Genomic DNA, 18,582 nt, shown 5'->3' on the forward strand with positions numbered 1-18,582 from the left:
TTACCAACGGAGCCATATCTCCTGCCCTCTAATCTCCTTTTACTTCAGTTCCAGGCAGAGCCCAAAGTAAAGAAGTGCACGTACTGTGAGGTAGGTATTTGCTTGTTTGTGTTTTCTTTCTTTCTTTTAGTCAGGGTTTGTCTGTATAGTCCTGGCTGTCCTGGAACTTGCTCCATAGACCAGGCTGGTGCCTACTTCTGCTTCCCAAACCCTGGGATTAAAGGCATGAGCCACCACCACTGTCTTTACTCTTTAGTTTTGGCAAAGCTTCTACTGGTATAACACAAACTATAATGAGACTTACTATTTTACTGGTTGGTAAAACTAGACCTTAAGTTTTAAAAGTGCTCCCTTCTGGAGTGAAGAGCTGATTGGAGTAAGGAATCCCTGTTGGTTTTCTGGTTTGTGGTTTTTGTTTTTTTCAAGACAGGGTCTTACTAGGCAGCTCTGGCTATCTTGGAATTTGCTATGTAGACCAAGCCAGCCTCAAACTCAGAGATCCCCCTGCCTCTGATTCCTGAGTGATGGAATTGAAGCCGTGGTTCTCTTAACCATCCTAATGCTGCGGTTTCTCATGTTGTGGTGATTCCAACATAAAATTATTATAGCCATGTCTAATTGTAATCTTACTACTGTTAAGAATCATAATGCGGCGGAAGGGGCGGGCCGGGTACGAGAAGGGCTGGGCCGAGGTGCCTTGGGGTTGCTGGAGGGTCGTGGGCGGCGTGCAGGAGACATGTCGGCGGGCAGCAGCTGCAGCCAGACTCCTAGCCGGGCCATCTTCACTCGCCGCTTAGCCCTCAGCGATGGCGTACAGCTCCCGCCCCGGGGACTACAGCACCACCCCAGGCTGCACGCTCTTCAGCACCACCCCAGCAGGAACCAGGATCATCTATGACCGGAAATTCCTGATGGGAGTGTCGGAACTCACCTGTGGCCAAAACACCTCCCAAAGGACCTGCCAGCCATTCCTGGGGTCACTAGCCCTACCAGCGATGAGCCTCCCAAGCAAGCCAGTCAGAGCTACCTGCCCAGCAGCCCAGAAGATAAGCCGGCAGGCGGTGAAGAGTCACAGTTTGAGATGGGCATTTAAGGGACCAGCCATAGGACGCAATGATGCTTCTGGGGCCCCCAGGGCCCTGGGAGGAGAGCCGCCACAGCAGTCAGGCTTTGTACCAGGCAGACACTGGGTGTGGGTCGGCCACCCAGTCCTGCTCCTCACTCAGGGCACCAGCTCTGCCTTCCATTTTGTGAACACCAGCGCATACCTCCTTGTGCCTCTGTCTACAGAGCTGCTACTGCAGGGGAATGACTCTCAGTCACAGCCTCCCTGCATGGAGCTCCAGCGAGTGGACACAGAGGAGTCTGTCAGAATGATCTAGCAATCCTAGCCCCAGCCTCCGGAGCACACCCACCTTTCTTTAGGGTGGGTTACCTGGGAAAGCCACACTTTTACTTCTTTCCCTGACAGGAAATAAAAGCCACATTTACCCTTAAAAAAATCATAATGCAATATCTGATATGCAGGATATCTGATGTGCAACCCTAAAGGGGTTGCAACCCACAGGTTGAGAACCACTGGTTTAAATGCATGTACCACTACACCTGTCAAGGGGATCCAAACTCTGACCTGATGCTTGGAGAGCAAGCACTTTGTCCACTGAACCTTCTTTCTAGCCCGACAGTGATTCATGTGTGAAATAATTTAAAACTTTAAAAAACTTATGAGTTAAATCAATTTTAATAGAAAAGTTTTTGAAAATACAGGAACTTTTCATGTCACAGTAGAATATTCATAAACCAAATGGTCATAATTTAGGTACATCTCAGTTATAAAACTATACCTTTTCTTTAAAAAAATGTACAATTTCCAGTGTGACAACATTTTTGTTTTTTGTTTTTTGTTTTTTGTTTTTTTTTTTGTAATGAGATTGCACTCGCAACGAACACTGCTATCCCTGAGCCACCACCTCTGATGCCGTCTTTCCTCCCACCCGCAGGATCTGCAGAGGCCTGCTGGGGAATGCCCTCTTCCTGGGGGTGCAGGTATTGACCCACATGGAGAACTCTGATGACAGCCTGCACAGGGCAGCCATGTGGTAAGACACCTAAAACCTGAGTCTGCATTTTTGGCCCAAAGCCCAACACTCAAAGTACTCACCTACTTTCTCTCCATTGTTCTTTGCTGAGGGTCTGAGTCTTTTTCAGTAAGATGAAGCTTGGCAACTTCAACCCAGGATGTTACCCAAGACCCTTGGCCAAAAGTGACTGTACCCTGCCTGCTTCCCCAGAACCTGGCACATAGTAGACATTCACTGAATATTTGTTGTGTGAACAGGAATCAGTCCTCATGTCTAGGAAGTGTAGCTAGTGAGCCATAGAAAATTATGGCATCAGAGTAGCATTATTTAAAAAGACATTCCTTCACATGAACTCCAAGAAAAGCAGCCTCTACACGGAAAGTGATGCTGGTGCCATCTTACTGATCAGCTTGTTGAGAGCTCTAACTTTTTCTTCCAAGACACAGTTTTTCTTCTCGGCTCCTCGCTGCTTCTCTTCTGTGAGCTGAACAGCTTTCATGAGGTGGGCATTTTCCACATACAGTTCCTTAAGCAGCAGATCAGATCTGGTATTCTTCTCAAACTAGACAGGGGAGAGAGCCACATTTTCCTGTGAACTGCTGTGGGCTGATAGACCAGCCTGCCTTCATCCTCTACTCCAGCCCTACCCTTGGTATTTTTGAGGTCTGGCACACATACTGGGTACAATAATTTCTCTTCTCTGATACAAGGCAGGAAAGTGAGAATCTGCAGAACTATGGAGAAAACTTAAGACAATTTTATGATCATCTTTGCCATGAAATGAAAAGCCTACAGTGTGAAACAATGAAACCTTCAAGTCTCTAGAATACCTGGTTCATGTCTGTTATTCTGCCTTGGTGATGCCACACTGGACAGACTGAGTCAGTTACCATGTACAGGGAGGCTGGACAGGTTTTAGTGATGTCAACAAGACTACTCCAGGCGGTAGCCCTTGCTGTGTCCTTTTTCAGGACACACAGGCACAGAGCTTTGAGCACTGGATTCCATGAGGCCATATGGAGGACATGGACACTCTCATTGTGCCCACTCTGGCACACCACTGCTGTGACAGAACACACTAATGATGGAGGCAGATGGAAACTGACATGCAAAGGAACCAGAGTGGTTGCCATTGTGGGTGGGATGAACAGAGAGGGGCTCTCTAAGGACAGATATGAGTGAAGCAAAGAAGCCAGTCAAAGCTGGGCATGAGCACTGTAAGCAGAGGGAAGATATATACAAAAGCCCTGTGGCTGGCACGTGCTTGGGAAGAGCTGTGGGTCACAGATTTGTTGGAGTTGAAGTGAGAACAGGCTGGGCCAGCCCTGGCTTACTTTATCATTGAGTAGCAGCTTTCAGGATGTGCCTTTCAGGATGGCTCTATGATATAAACCAAGAGCCTTGACTGGAATTACTGTTTTAGATGTTAAGTGTCAAGAAAAGGAGCTGTTTCCTGTATCCTCAAGTAAAGCCGTGAGGAGGAGCCAACTGACAGTGTTACTTACCTGTGTATATACCAAGTCACATCAGAAATACCAGGCGCTTGAGCTCACCCCTCAGCCACGCGAGACTATAAAGGGAGGGGTAGTGCAGGACTAGAATGTGACATGCACAGTTCTAGTCATGAGGTCCCTCAGCACAAGCCTCATCCAGGAAGACTGGCACAGTGAAAGACTTCTGCCTCTTTCCTGGGCTCCAGTTCAAGTGAATTTCTCCTGCATGTAAGACTCAACTACCCTACCTGTACTGACTGTCGAAGGTTTCTGTGTCTGCCTCTAAAGTGAGATCCTTGAGGCGGCCTTCACAAAGAACATGTCCTGGTCTAGAGAAGGGCACCTGATGGCTGACAAGCCAAAGGATGAATAAACAGTGTCCATCCTGAGAATGGCAGCCCAGCTCTGACGTGACGTACAACTGTAGTATGGCCTGCACTGAGAAGCGCATCTCCCTGGATTAGTAATTACTAAGGAAAATGTGTGCACTTTCTGCCTGTAGTTCTGAATGATCCCTGCACTGGATATTCAGTGGGGAGAAGAGTCTGTAGAGAAAGGGAAAGAGGCTGCACGTACCTGTTTTCGAAGCTCCTCCACCTTCTCCTGTAGCAGCCACTCCACGTTGCGTAACCGAGCCTCGGCATCCTCCACCTGGTCCTCCCTGGCCTTCAGTTGCTGCCTGTATTCTTCCTGGACAGAGGGGACACAACAGTTTTTGCACTCATAAACAGTGCCCTGTTTTGTTTTGTTTTGTTTTTTAAGTGAAAAATGGCTAAATGCAGAAATCTGAGCATGGCATAGATGATCTGCTACCTGTGCAGATATAAATGATGTTTTCATAGGCTCTGAAGGAACCACCTTTCTATCCACAGAATCTTAATAGTAAACGATCAATACCAAATGGTGGTATCCCATATTGGTATCTTTCACCCTTTACCAATGATCCCCACTGATGGCTGACTATGAAGGTATGACCTAAATCAGAATGAGTTTAGAAACAGCTATGGTCTCTGTCTGGAGGGGCTTATGGGGTTGCCTGGCTTCCTACTCTTCAACCATGAGAGAGCTCACCGTGACCCTGATCTATCCTCAGCATCTTTAGATGTCCGTGCTTCTGGTACAGCTTCCTTTCCTCCAGTGCCCTCTCGCAGCAGCCAGCCTGGAGTGGCACATCCCCTCTCACCTGCTGTGCACTCAGTCTCCTGGCTTCCTCTTCCTTGACGTTGAGCAGGTGCTGCAGTTCGGCTACACGAGCTCCGGGAACCAACTGACTCATCTGTTCCTGCAGGCGCTGGACAATCCGGCCATGCTGGGACTGTGCTGCCTCCAGCCTCAGCTGGACACTGTAGAGCTATAAGGACAATTTTTGGCATGACTGAAAATTCAGAGTCGTTACCAGATATAGTGATAGTGTTATATTCTCTGTTTAGGTCACTCTAAAGAGAGAGCACAAGGGCCCACTCCCTGTGTTGTGGGACCTGCCTGTGTATGTACAGCAGTCCTTAGACACTGTGTCTCCACAGAATGTGGTAGGGAAAGACTGTGTTTGGAACCCTCAGAGCAATAGCTCTGGTCCTTGCTGCTGGATCGGGTTCTGTTTCGTTCACTGCCCATCAAAGCCTACTTCATGTGACCAGAGAGAGGTATAAGCCTTGTGAGCCCTACCTGGTTTTCTTACATGGGGGAATTCATAGTTCTGAGACCTATAGCTTAAGTCCTAGAGTATGATTAATACACAGGAGTTGAGTTTGGGGACAGGCATGGAATTGAGTGCAGTATAAGGTTCTAAACCCAGAGGACCAGAGCCACAGAGCTCAGCATGGCTTACAAGCTGTCATTGCTATTAAACTAGGCATAACTTGGCCAACTCCTTCAAGCAAGCAATTAAAGTTAAGACAAACACAAGTTCAATGAATTTGATGCTGGATGCTTCATCTGAAATAGAACACTCTTGGCAGCTTAAAAGACCAGGCTGGCACAGTCTAACCTCTGAGACACCAGAGTCTAACTAGCTCCTTAAGAGATCCTGTCTGAAATGCAAATCAAAACAACCCTGAGATTCCACTTCACTCCAGTCAGAATGGCTAAGATCAAAAATTCAGGTGACAGCAGATGCTGGCGAGGATGTGGAGAAAGAGGAACACTCTTCCATTGTTGGTGGGATTGCAAGCTTGTACAACCACTCTGGAAATCAGTCTGGCGGTTCCTCAGAAAATTGGACATAGTACTACCGGAAGATCCAGCAATACCTCTTCTGGGCATATATCCAGAAGATGCCCCAACCAGTAAGAAGGACACATGCTCCACTATGTTCATAGCAGCCTTATTTATAATAGCCAGATGCTGGAAAGAACCCAGATGCCCCTCAACAGAGGAATGGATACAGAAAATGTGGTACATTTACACAATGGAATACTACTCAGCTATTAAAAAAATGAATTTATGAAATTCCTAGGCAAATGGATGGACCTGGAGGGCATCATCCTGAGTGAGGTAACCCAATCACAAAGGAACTCGCACAATATGTACTCACTGATAAGTGGATATTAGCCCAGAAACTTAGGATACCCAAGATATAAGATACAACTTGCCAAACGCATGAAATTCAAGAAGAACGAAGACCAAAGTGTGGACACTTTGCCCCTTCTTAGAAATGGAAACTAAACACCCATTGAAGGAGTTACAGAGACAAAATTTGGAGCTGTGATGAAAGGATGGACCATCTAGTGATTGCCATATGCAGGGATCCATCCCATAATCAGCTCCCAAACGCTGACACCATTGCATACACTAGCAAGATTTTGCTGAAAGGACCCAGATATAGCTCTCTCTTGTGAGACTATGCCGGGGCCTAGCAAACACAGAAGTGGATGATCACAGTCAGTCAGCTATTTGATGGGTCACACGGCCCCCAATGGAGGAGCTAGAGAAATTACCTAAGGAGCTAAAGGGAACTGCAACCCTATAGTTGGAACAACATTATGAACTAACCAATACCCAGGAGCTCTTGACTCTAGCTGCATAGGTATCAAAAGATGGCCTAGTCGGCCATCACTGCAAAGAGAGGCCCATTGGACTTGCAAACTGTATATGCCCCAGTACAGGGGAACCCCAGGGCCAAAACATGGGAGTGGGTGGGTAGTGGATTGGGGGGGTGGGTATGGCGGACTTTTGGGATAGCATTGAAAATGTAAATGAGGAAAATACCTAATAAAAATAAAATAAAATTAAAAAAAAAATCAAAAAAAAAAAAAAAAAAAAAAAAAGAGATCCTGTCTGTGGCAAAGCTGATCTGTCCATGTTAACAATGAATGGAGTAGGGATATGTCTGAGCCTGATGAGTTCCTGGTCAGCTGTGAAGCATTTGGTTGGCATAGTAACATTTTGGGTCTGGATGAGTCATGGAAACTGTCAGCCCACTGTTGATATTTCTCATGTCCCAGAATTGGACCAAGTGCCCCAAGCCATCTTAACCAACCCACCTGGCTTCGACTTTCTTCAAGGCTTTCTGTCAGCTCTGCCTGTGACAGTCTTAAGTACTGGCATTCCTCATTCACACGTTCAAGTTCAATTTTCAGGTTTTGGATTTGATCACCCTGTTTATAAAAACAAAACAAAAACACTTTCACAATTATAAGCAGAGCCTGACACAGAAACAAACCAGAAAGTTACAGACACGAAAAAACAAGATAAATGATCTCCCATGACCCTGCGAGCCGAAGGACCACACTTAATTTCTTTCCCCTCTTCTATAAGGTGCACATCTAATGTGAACGCATATCAGAGAGCATATAGTGTCCTGCAGTGCTGCCTTCCTTAAGGAACCTGGATCATTCCCAAACACTGTTATTTGAGAACTCGGTATCTAATGGCTGCACCATCATCTACTCGTTCACCTACTGCTGATGTTCAAATTGATTCTGGTCCTGTTTTCCTATTATAAACAGGACATCAATAAAAATACTTCCAGATAAATCCATAATGCATTTAGAAGCAGCCTTCACAAGCAAAATTATAAAGCCAATGTACAGGGACGTTCTTCGGCTCTTGCTCTTTATTTTACTTTAGAAAGCTGGAGAACCCTACCACTTACTCTCCTGAGAACTGCAGGGACACAATTAGCTCCCCTTTCTACATCCCGGTGGCTTTGCCAGAGCTGTCCAGGCGGGTCCATTTCTCGAAGAATTGCCCTTTATTTCACTTTTGGGGGTACTCACCTAACTGCTCAGCCTCCACTACCCAGTGGGCCCTCCTTCCACCCACCCACCCACCAAGGTTTGTGGGACAGCCTAGCCCCTGACCTGCTGCTCCTCCCGGCACCCTGCCTCCTCCAGCTTCTTCATTAACACCTGGATAGCACCGTGGTTCTCTTCCTTCTGTGTATGGAGACCAGAAGGCTCTCCTTCCAGCTGAAGGACCCTGCAGTTGAGCTGTGACATTTCATCCTTGTACTTTTGAGTCTATAGCAAAAAGAGTTCAAACACATTTTTATGTACATGTTATGAATTTATTAATGATTTAACTAAAGTAGGAAAACCTTTCCTTAGCTTCAGCTCCAAAGGAGAAATGTACCATAAATATATACAAGAAGTTGAGTCTAAAGAGCAGGATGTATCCAGGACCTAGAAGGTTTCTGGGAATCTTTCCCTGTAGCTGCTTCGTTCCTAAACATCATTTTTGTCTGAAGAACTTTTTTTTTGAGCATGAGCAGAAATTCACACGTCACAGATCACTATGAACAGAAACACGTGTAGTCTCTAACTCCCAAGCCTCCAGGAGAAAGAAACACTGATCAAAGTAGTTCAAGTTCTCCCTCTCAGTCTTCTCGGCTATGCCTGATGCACCCAGGCCATTGGTACAACTGAAGCTAAAGGGAAATAATTACGGATTGTGAGGTGTTGCCAGAGGAAGATTACCAAGGCTTGAACAGCCAGCCAGCCTCTATGCTGTCTTTATATATTTACCGGAGAAATAAGGATATGAATATGGAGGTCAAACACTCGTTTAAGAAAATGCTTCTAAATGTCAGCTTCATTCACATCATTCCAGAATTCTCCAACCAGGTGAGACTTTACTTGCTGTGTGCATCCTGCAACTCCTGGAGACATTTTGAGTTATCAAAGAAGCCTGACAAGTGAGCAGAGGCTGTACACAGAGCGCAGGGGAAGATCCAGCTCAGTCAGTGGCCAGCAGAGCTAAGAACTAGAAACTCCAGTCTGTCCTGTAAGATGAGACAACCCAGCCCTCCAGAGGCTGTTATGTGCTACAGCCACCAGACTACCCTTCTGATGCCTTCTAGACTTTATCATTCCCTCCAAGGTTATTTTAAAAATATATTAAGCAATTTAAAAATAATCTAAATATGGCTGAGGAAATGGCTCATTTGGGGTGAGGTCTTTGCAGTGTAAATCTAAGCACCTAAGTTTGGATCCTCAGCACTAGCTTGAAGCTCGGCAACAGTGTGCATCTGTAGCCCAGCACTGGGGATGAAGGTGGGACCATCCTACAGGCTTACTGGCCACTCTAGCCAAAACAACAAGCACCAGGTTCAGTGAGAGACCTTGTCTCAAAAATTAAGATGTAAAAGTGGTTGAGAAAGATACTCTTCATACATACCTGCATAGGTGAATGTACCACCCACGTGCATATACAATGCAAACCAGAGTAGTCCGGAAAAAAAGTTTGAATGAACTTAAGGTATGAGAATCTTTTAAAAGGGTCCCTACCAGTTACTAAATACACAAATGCAGCTTTCAGAAGGAGGAGGGAGTGTCTTCAAGTTGTGCATCTTGCTTGCCCTAACAACCACTGTCCTACAGAGAGAATGGATGAAAGGGTGAAAGGTGTAGGTACAAGCACAGTACAGAATGGCAGCTCACAAGTTGGCCCTACATCATTTTTTCACCATGGAAAACCTAACCACTCAGATTATTAGGAACTATTGTTTGTTTTAATAGGAGGGCTGTTTTTAACAAAACAAAACAAAACAAAACAAAACAAAACAAAACAAAACAGATTACCATCATACAAAACACTTCTGTTTCCACAGCATCAGTTTGGAGTCAGTGTAACCTATGATATACTTGTAGGACTGCTGGTCACAAACACCTCTCTAGGGATCCACAAAACATCATGCCAATTAAACACATGATGGAACCTAGGATCTGCTTCAGCTGTGGTCCATGCCGTTAGCATGTTTCCACATTGTTCTCGAGTTCTCAGTAATTCATGTCACTCCTCCCTTCTGTATAATCTCAGACTGAGGTTAGCACATAGCTGCTGGCAGGCTAGTATGAGAATGTCTTGCTCCAACAGTATGTTCTTTGGCAAAACTTAAAGTCACTTTCAGTATTGATATACACTCACATTGTCTCCCAGGAAAGCTCTGATTTCATTAACAGGAATGAAATATTCCTCTCCTAGGATAGTATTTAAAGTCTCTGTAAATAACACTGAACTCAGAGCAGTCTAAAGAATAAGCTCACCCTTTCAACCAGGCACCCATGATGGCATCTTCACCGACTGGTATGCCACTCTTGCCAACAAGCACCGTGTATGACTGCACACATATTCACATGCACACAGATGCACACATGTCCTTGCCTAGTCCCATGGTGTTTCCTGAGGACAGGAACACTCCTCACATCGTTGTCACCACTCTAGGTTCTGCTTCAGGACAGCAGCCCTGGTGGCTCACAAATCCCAGTTTTGACCTCTGCCCAGTGACAGTTTTCAGCCTTTTCCCCAGCAAATAATAACCTGGTGCCTCCTATGATGCTGAATCATCCTTGAATCTAGGGTGTTGCCATGGCTTCTTACTGCTGGCATTTCTGACAAGTAGAACCCCAGCCCCTTTACTAGTTAGTCATTTGGAGTTTATCTGATGCTTCCTGGTGACTCGGGTTGTACGCTCCCTGGAAGGTGCCTAGACAGGGTCTTAGAGCCCTACAGATGCCAGCAACATCTGGGAATAAGGCAACTACCATCCAAATTTCTAAGTTAAATCTTTAGCTTTCTTTGTAGAATTTGCCTCCTGGGTTCATATAAAAATAAAGGGATATTCATGTCAAAGATGATTCTACTGGGTCTAACCAACCCTTTTGTTCAAATTTCTTCTGATCTTCAAGTCACACAGACCAAAGTAACATAAGACCAAACAGCACGGCTCCCTGAGGAAGCAGGCATTAGATGTAGAACAGGGACGACCTGTGAGACAGTTTCTTCCAAAAGCCAGTGTCATGGGGTCAACAGAGCTAATGAATGACTGCAGAAGACCACACTTCCATATCTATCCCCAGCAGTGTCCCTGAGTTCTTGTCTGCCACGTGACTGGACATGTGCCTCGTGAGAGGGCCACCTGTGCTTTCATGAGTCTCAATGGGATCCACAGGGAGCACTGTACACCTGAGCCTCTTGGGTGCTGACTTTCAGTAGGGTGCTGCCTAGGACATTTCCAAGAACCTGGCTCCACAGAGAAGCACCATGAGCCCCACAATGGGACCCACAGGGAAGCACCATGCCCACAGACACATTAGGAATAGCACTGATCACCCCAGCTATCCAGTCTTCTCAGCTACATCTCTGATGGTGCTGATCAAGGGATGTCACCAGAGATGTGCTAGGCTCATTCTCTAACCCCTTCACTCTACAAACAAGGCAAAGTGGCTAGCTTATGCCAAAACAAACCAAACAAACAAAGACCCTGACAGTTACATGAAATCTATCAGCTGCTTACTGTGAAAGTTTTGGATCACGGAAGCAATGTGACTATGGTACGATGGACATGAACTAGCACAGTTAAGTCTCTTTAGCATTACAGTGGACGCTGCGAGTGTTGGGGAGAGATCTGCTGACATATTTAAGAGCAGAGTGTCATAGTACGACATAGAAAAGCACACAGGACATTCAACAATAATGAGAAACTGTTGCTACACAGAGACTCCCCCAAACTCCTCAGGGAATGGTGATGTGTGACAAAAGCCAAGCCCAAAGGCTCCATCTTTATAGTTCTACTTACATTATACTCTGAAATGACAGTTTTGGAAGGGAGGAGCCTACAGTTCCTCACCAGGGCCCTGATGAGGAGAGCTGCGGTTGGCTGCAACCGGATCTTACAGAAAAAAGATCCTCTTGTCTCCTTTCATTAGAGAGAAATTACTTCAAGACACTAAAGCAAGGGAGGTGGTAACTCATGCCAGTTAGGACCCAACCTGTGTGCTGAGCTCTTCCAGGTCACAGCAGGCCTGCTCCTTGTCTCTCTTTAAGACCTCAATTTCCTGCCTGTTGAAGAAGCAGATTAGAAACATCACTTCATAGCCTGGGCTACCATGTCACCAGCTCTGACTCACTGACCTGCAGATGTCAGGAGTAAAGGTTGGCTAGAAGTACAGAGGGCCGTCACCAGGCTTTGCTCCCCTCTAAACCCTGGCAGCCCCAGACCTCAAGCACTGCATGGAGCACGTCTGCACGAGTGTCCAATGCCATGTCCTGAGCCATGAGATGCCAGTCATGTGGCAACTTATACATACATTACAACTCTGTGTTAGCTCCGAGGGGGCAGAAATCTCGGGGCTGCTAACCCACAGAGGGTGGCTGGAACCCTCAAGCCTGTCCACTGACAGTCCCCCACTATCAGGCTGCCCCTCCTACACTCATTCTAGAGTACCAACAGGCTGCAGTACACATGTCTGGGGAACTGTGAGGCCCACCTTACCTCTGCACTTCATTCTTGCTCTCTGAAGTTTCCAGTTCCAGCTGAATCTTCCCCAGATCACTTTTTAACACGAGGTTTTCTTCAGAAAGCCTTTGTAACTCAGCCCTGTGGTCAAAGTTGAAGAAGTCAATTGAGGCCTGAAAGGGGCAAGCTGAACACACCCTCACAGCTCATAGCTCACAGCTCATAGCTGGGGATGCTGAAAACTGTACAGGCTGCATCCCTGCCCTGGAGGAGGCAAGCCCAAGGTATTCCCTGTCTCCAGGGAGAGCAAGCTCTGGTTTGTACTCCCCAAAGAACAGGCCTTTCAAACCACACCCACAACCCCTACATACACTCAGCACCTGGACTCTGTAGACACCTAGAGCCTGTGAAGAGCCAAGTCACACGCAGTGTGTACCATCTTCACAGAAGCCATACTCCAAGGGCCCCAAATCAAACAAAACAAAAACCCTGGAAGCTGAACTGAATCTGTGAGCACTACTCCTCAGAAAACTAGGCTAGCCCAGGGCACAGGATCTATGTCAGGCCTACCAGCAGCAGGGCAGAGAAGCTATAACGTGGGTACCCACACAGCTGGGACATAGAGAGGCCCAGGCAGTCTCAGGTGGATGGTGCTCCACTTTTCTGCAAAGGGAACACAGCAAAGCATCCTGTACCAAGGCTCTGAAGAGTCCTTGAGGTCAACCTCAAGTTAATGTGAACATACACCGATCAACAGACAGGTAAGAAGGTCACTGGGGATGGCCTCAGAAACAACAAACTGACTCATAATCACATCTCCTGGAACTTCAGACACTGGGACAGTCAGAAGTCAGGGTACTGCGGAGGATACTCTATACCACAGAGACACATGCTTAAGAGGCAAAGGTATAGAGACACACCTATGGATGACTGCAGGCAACGCAGAGCCCTTCGGGTACCATGTAGGTAGGCCTGGAGGGTGCTAGGCTTCTAGCCCGTCAATTGTGTTTGGGATTTGTTTTGTTTGCTTTAAATATGTAAGGGAGAAACACGCTTCTATTTTATTAAGAAAACCTTTTGACTCTCTTGGCTGTCATCCCTCCCTCTCCCTCTATTTCTTCCCCACCCCCCCAACCCCTTCCTGTAATTCTACACAGGAGAATGCCAGCAAATAAAAGAATGACCTACTGCCTGTCTGTATAGTGTGCTAAATGAGGGCTGATGGGGTTAAAGGACAACATATGCATGAGGTCATCATCATGCTGTCCCCATGCCCAACCATGGATTCCCAGGGGATGGGCTCCAGGAGCTCAGGCGCTTTTTGTTTCCACAAAGCAAGCTTCTCAGATGGAGCAGGCGGGCACTTCAGGCACTTCAGCCAGACCAGGCTCCCTGTCCTGCAACTCACTCTAGACCAGGCTGGCCTCAAACTCAGAAATCTGCCTGCCTCTGCCTCCCGAGTGCTGGGATTAAAGGCGTGCGCCACCACTGCTCAGCAGTGTTCAGCTCTTATGCGTTGACTAATGTACTCAAAGTGCACACTAGTGCACTTGATGAATCTCACTCTTCACTTGCTTGTTTCCAGCAGTGCCAGCAGCATGCTGGGTAACACCGCAGATTCTTCTTGCTCAGCCATGCTAGTATCTATGCAGTATTCCTTTTTGAACAGCACCTTTGATGCCTACAATATTGCCCTGCACAGAGATTCCTATAAATGTGGCCAAAGGAACAGCCCTGTGCTTTCTGAAGGCCTAGAGAACATACATTGCCACCCTGCCCCCAACACACACAAACTGGGTTTTCATTTTCGTGAATTACATGAAGATGGCAGCTCCTGCTGAAAGGAAATCATGTCTGCGTTTGTTTTTTTAAGTATAATATAGAGTTTACTTAGGGCATGGGGAGGGGAGTTAAGAGAGTAGCAGAGGCAGAGAAAGGCAGAGAGAAGGAGAGAGTAGAGGCCAGCCATGACCACGTGGAGAGGGGGTAAGAAAATGGGGAGGGGAGCAAGGGGGCAAGAGGCAAGCGAGAAAAGCAGGAGTAAAAGCCATGTCTGTGTGTTTTTATTTTTATTTTTTAAGATTTGTGTATGAGTATACCATTGCTCTCTGCAGACACACCAGAAGAGGGAATCAGATCCCATTACAGATGGTTGTGAGCCACCATGTGGTTGCTGGGATTTGAACTCAGGACCTTTGGAAGAGCAGTCAGTACTCCTAACTGCTGAGCCATCTCTCCAGCCCCATGTCTGTGTTCTTAAGCTGTTTATAAAGTGATATTTGTATGTCTGAAATTCCACTTTATTTTTTCTTTTTAGACCCAGGGGGATAGAACACAGGGCCTCATACAAGCTAAGCACATGGTATGTCACCGTGCCATACCCAAACCCCACATTGTCCCCCAGCATGTAAGCAACTGCATGCTATCCCCCAGTAAGCAGCAGTTGACCTTTTAGTGGAATGATTTTATTATTCACATGTGACCACCCACAATCCTGGGACACTGCCACGCACTCTGGTTGAGTCAGTTTGACAAGCCGAGAGGCTTGAAAGCTACTCATGAGGCAAAAGAGTTTCACAGAAACTCACTCCTGGAGTCTGGCGTTCTCTCTAACCCATACATTAATATTCCATTCCCGCATTAGTCTAGTGTATGGATCCATGTGCTCTCTTTTAGTATTATCCTATTATAAATGCCTTTTAAGATTGAATTCTGACATAGCTAAAGCCAGTGTTCCAACAGTCCTAGAACGTCCTTGTGCAAGGCCATGGGCTTGGAATTCAGGAAGAATGTTGCTATTCAGTGACATTCAGAATACACTCTGGTTCCACACTATCACTTAGAATAAAAGCCAAGTCGCTCCCATATACAGGAATTTACAATGGTTTAGGAAGTAGATCGGGCTGTGGTTTTAGAGTATTGCATTATTCATGAGATGGTTAGCTAGAATGGAACTCCCTAGTTGGAACCATGACTTGGGTGTGAAAGTCCTTGCCTTAGGAGAGTAAAGACCTCACACCTGGCTTCTAAGACTATAGCTGAGTTACACCCATACACACGCATTTACAACAGCCTAAGGGGAAGGTGGGCTATACAATAGACTAAAATAGAAACTATAGCAAGGGCACGAAGCCCTTGACCCTGGCTTCTAAGATTAGTGAATCTTAGGTGGAGCCCTTGTTGATCCCAGTTGTTAACAATGAATTCTATCCCAGGTGGTTCCTGTTAGACCTTCTGTGTTTGCATTCCTCTGTTTTATATAAGAATCCAGCAACCTCTTTGTACCGTGCGGGTATGTCACCCAACTTCCTTATTGTCTTCTGCATAAATACTCTGATGCTCGATTTGACATTACATTCAGATTCTACACAACCTCTTCTGTGTGCATCTGTCTGTCAATTCATCTGACGCTTTGTCCACCCGCAACTAGAGACCCGTTCCACCCAGACAAAGGGGCCCGGAGGGTCTGCAGCAGGACACACTGTGTGCCTACAGTGTATCATCAGCCCAGGCCTCTTGGCAGTCTGTCTCTACAGGAGCAGACACCTCCTCAGTGTGCGGAATGAGGGCGCTGGCAGGAGTAAAGCACGACATACATGGTCCACCATCAATCACATGCCTGCAAACCTCTCCTCCACTGCTAGAGGGACCAGGAGAAGGCTCTGGAACTCATGGCCCATAACCTGGGCAAGGCCTCAAAGGATGTTAGCATCTGTGACAGAATAGGTACCCACCCATCTCACCTGGCCATCTGGCCAACAGACCAAAACAGTCTCCTTCCCAAGAAGGGTACTCCAAAAACACAGTCCCAGCAATATCTCCAGCCCAATAGCAATGAATCTCCCAACCCCCGACAGTGCTCAGGCTAGCCCAGAGAACTGCAGCTCAGGGGCCCATTCCACAGAAGGTTTCATTGGTTGCCGCCCACTGACCAGCATAACAACCCGTGATTCACTTTCATTACAGAGCCTGGCACAGAGCCATGATGCAGCCCAAACCCTTCGTTTAATCTCAGAGGGACGAGGGTTTAGAGATGACCCACAACTCATGTGAGGCCTCTACAAAAGTCTTCATGAAATGAGAGCTAGGGACACCAGAGCCAGCTGAGTTGTCCCAGGAAGACTGACCCTTCCTGTCTCGCACCAGTTGCTAACACGCAGGGAGCAGGGGAGCAGGAGGGCAGGAGTGGGCTTGCAAGATTAATAGGAATTACATTGGGAAAACTGTGAAGGGGTCACTAGTGACAAGCCTGAGGACTTCATATACAGCTTTAAGATTAGGAGTGACAAACCTGTAACTCTCTCTGGAATCTGCCTTTTCAAGAGCCCGGACGACATCTTCCAGCTGCAGAAGTTTGATCTTCACATCCTTCATCTCACTCTCTGACATCGCCGGCATCACTGTGGCCTCTTGTGGGTTTGGGAGCTCAGAGCAGGGCAATGAGGGTCTCATCCTTGTAGCTTCTCCCCTGAACTGGAGCCAAGCCTCTTGGACACCTTCACCATCCCCAACAGGCCCCTCTGAAGCTTGTCCCTGAACCCCAACAGAGGCTGCCTTCCTGTCCAGAGCAGTTGTGCCTAACGATGGCTCCAGCATCTGTGGATGAACAGGCAAGGGCAGCTTCTGGCCTTGGCCTGTTAGGGTCCTGGCAGAAGGTTCTGGCTCCTTTGGGATAGCTCCCTCCTCAGCATTGAGTGGACGTTGATGATTGTCTCTGACACCCAGGTTCTCTGAGGATCTTCTAGACAGCAGGGTAGGGGTTGGGCTTGGCATGGCATCTATACTACAGAGCTGGCCAGGAAAATCCCTGCCCTCTGCTTTCTCTGGGCCAGGCCACTCTGCTGGTGCCCCTGTCCTTCCATCAGGGCTGACAGCTTGCCGGGCTGTTGGCTGCTGCCTGCTGTCTGGACCCAGGGACATGGAGCTGGGTGTCCTCTCCTGCTGGTCACTCACCACAGTGGTTCCATTCTTCAGGAGAGCACGCAGCACATCTGCCTCCTGGACAAGGCCCTCTACCTGCTCCCTGTAGGTTTGTTCTAGCTTCTCCTTCTCCAGGGTGAATGACCTGCAGATCCGTGCCTGCTCTTCACTCATCACAGCCTGCAGCTTCAACTGCTGCCTCCGACAGTGTGCCAGGACCTCCTGTTCCCTCTCCTCCCGCCGCCCCTTCTCCAGGTCAAGCTGAGCAGCCAGGTCCTTCACTCGCTGCAGGTGTGTCTGCAGCAGCTGGTCCTTCTCACACTGATGCTGCAGAGACAGACTCTCACAGCAGGCAGCATGCTGAGCTTCTAGCCATGACAGCTTCTGGTTCAGCTCTTCTTCAGCCTCTTGCCTGCAGAAACACAGGTGTACGCTTTGGGTTCTGCTAGCATTATTCCTAGGCTCTTCTATTCATGGAAGAAGCAGCCACCTGAATCACTTCTGCTCTCAGTGTGTAACTAACCCAGAGACTCTTTCTGTAGCCTGTTGTGTGTCAGGATGCTCGGTTCCTTTCACACACAAGGCAGCACAGACTCATTCACCGTGTCTGACAGCTTAAAGGGTATGGAGGTTACTATTAGGTCCGACTAAAATTCTTGTTCTTGGCCACACTACTAGTGTTCAGTCAAGCATGGCTGGAGGTCTTGCTTGCACTGAGTGCTCCTGGGCAGTGCTGGTTCCAGGCGTTAGACAGGTAAAATTGACCCGTAACTCAAAACATTCCCTTGAAAATCCTATAAGGACTTTGGCTGGGGCCTCATCAACCTGGGGAGACTAGAGAAAATGTGGGAGTGAGGGAGGGGGTGCTACACAGACACACACAGCCTGGTGAGGTATGGGGTGCACTCTGGTCACAGCAGGGGGTAAGCACATGGACTAGGTGTGGCTCCAACTCTATGGAGAAGCTACCAGGTGCCCAGCTGAGTAAATCCCTAGGAAGGAGGAGCCTGGCATATCCTGGATGCTACAAGCAAGAGGGCTCCCATGCCCTCCGCAGGCACCACATAGGGTCCAACTTTGTTCCAGCCCCTTAACATTGGAAGAGTGAATGTAACTAGAAGATGGCTGCTTTTCTGCCCTTCAAGACTACAACAGACAGTTCCCTCAGGTCTCTGGGAGCCCGAGTGTCTCTGCTGTTATCACACCCTGAGAAAAGGGAGTGTGAGCTCTGATTCTTCTCCCTTTCATATCCCATGTTTTCTGGCTACTCTCAATTCCCTTCCACCAAAGATACTGCACTTCAATAGGAACTGACCCCCATGACAGCCACTTGGAGCTGCTGCTGTCAGACACATGTCAGGGCTGTGTCCCTTCACTGTCAACATCTGGACCCATCCAGCCCCTGGATAAC

At 47.5% G+C, this 18,582-nt stretch overlaps 1 protein-coding gene and 1 pseudogene across 12 annotated transcripts in view; one reads left to right on the forward strand and one right to left on the reverse strand.

Annotated features, from left to right (window-relative positions):
- Positions 1-168: 168 nt before the first annotated feature.
- Gm14143 lies at positions 169-1,494 on the forward strand (annotated as a pseudogene).
- A 228-nt stretch (positions 1,495-1,722) lies between these two features.
- The window catches only part of Ninl (ninein-like), a 74,893-nt gene continuing 58,033 nt past the window's right edge, over positions 1,723-18,582 (reverse strand). For 9 of the 12 annotated variants that reach the window (XM_030252239.1, XM_030252241.1, XM_030252240.1 and 6 more), the window contains 8 exons: positions 16,543-17,583; positions 12,288-12,392; positions 11,785-11,854; positions 7,876-8,034; positions 7,057-7,170; positions 4,758-4,925; positions 4,151-4,264; positions 1,891-2,643 (listed from right to left, as the gene is read on the reverse strand). In XM_030252239.1, coding sequence (XP_030108099.1) covers positions 2,452-2,643; positions 4,151-4,264; positions 4,758-4,925; positions 7,057-7,170; positions 7,876-8,034; positions 11,785-11,854; positions 12,288-12,392; positions 16,543-17,583 — 1,963 coding nt within the window. In that variant the 3' untranslated portion in view covers positions 1,891-2,451. Of the gene's footprint in view, positions 2,644-4,150; positions 4,265-4,757; positions 4,926-7,056; positions 7,171-7,875; positions 8,035-11,784; positions 11,855-12,287; positions 12,393-16,542; positions 17,584-18,582 lie in introns of all 12 variants that reach the window. The other 3 variants (NM_207204.2, XM_006500406.3, XM_006500411.3) reach the window with 2 other exon arrangements.

The sequence above is a fragment of the Mus musculus genome, chromosome 2 (genome assembly GCF_000001635.26).
Source record: "Mus musculus strain C57BL/6J chromosome 2, GRCm38.p6 C57BL/6J".
NCBI lineage: Eukaryota > Metazoa > Chordata > Mammalia > Rodentia > Muridae > Mus > Mus musculus.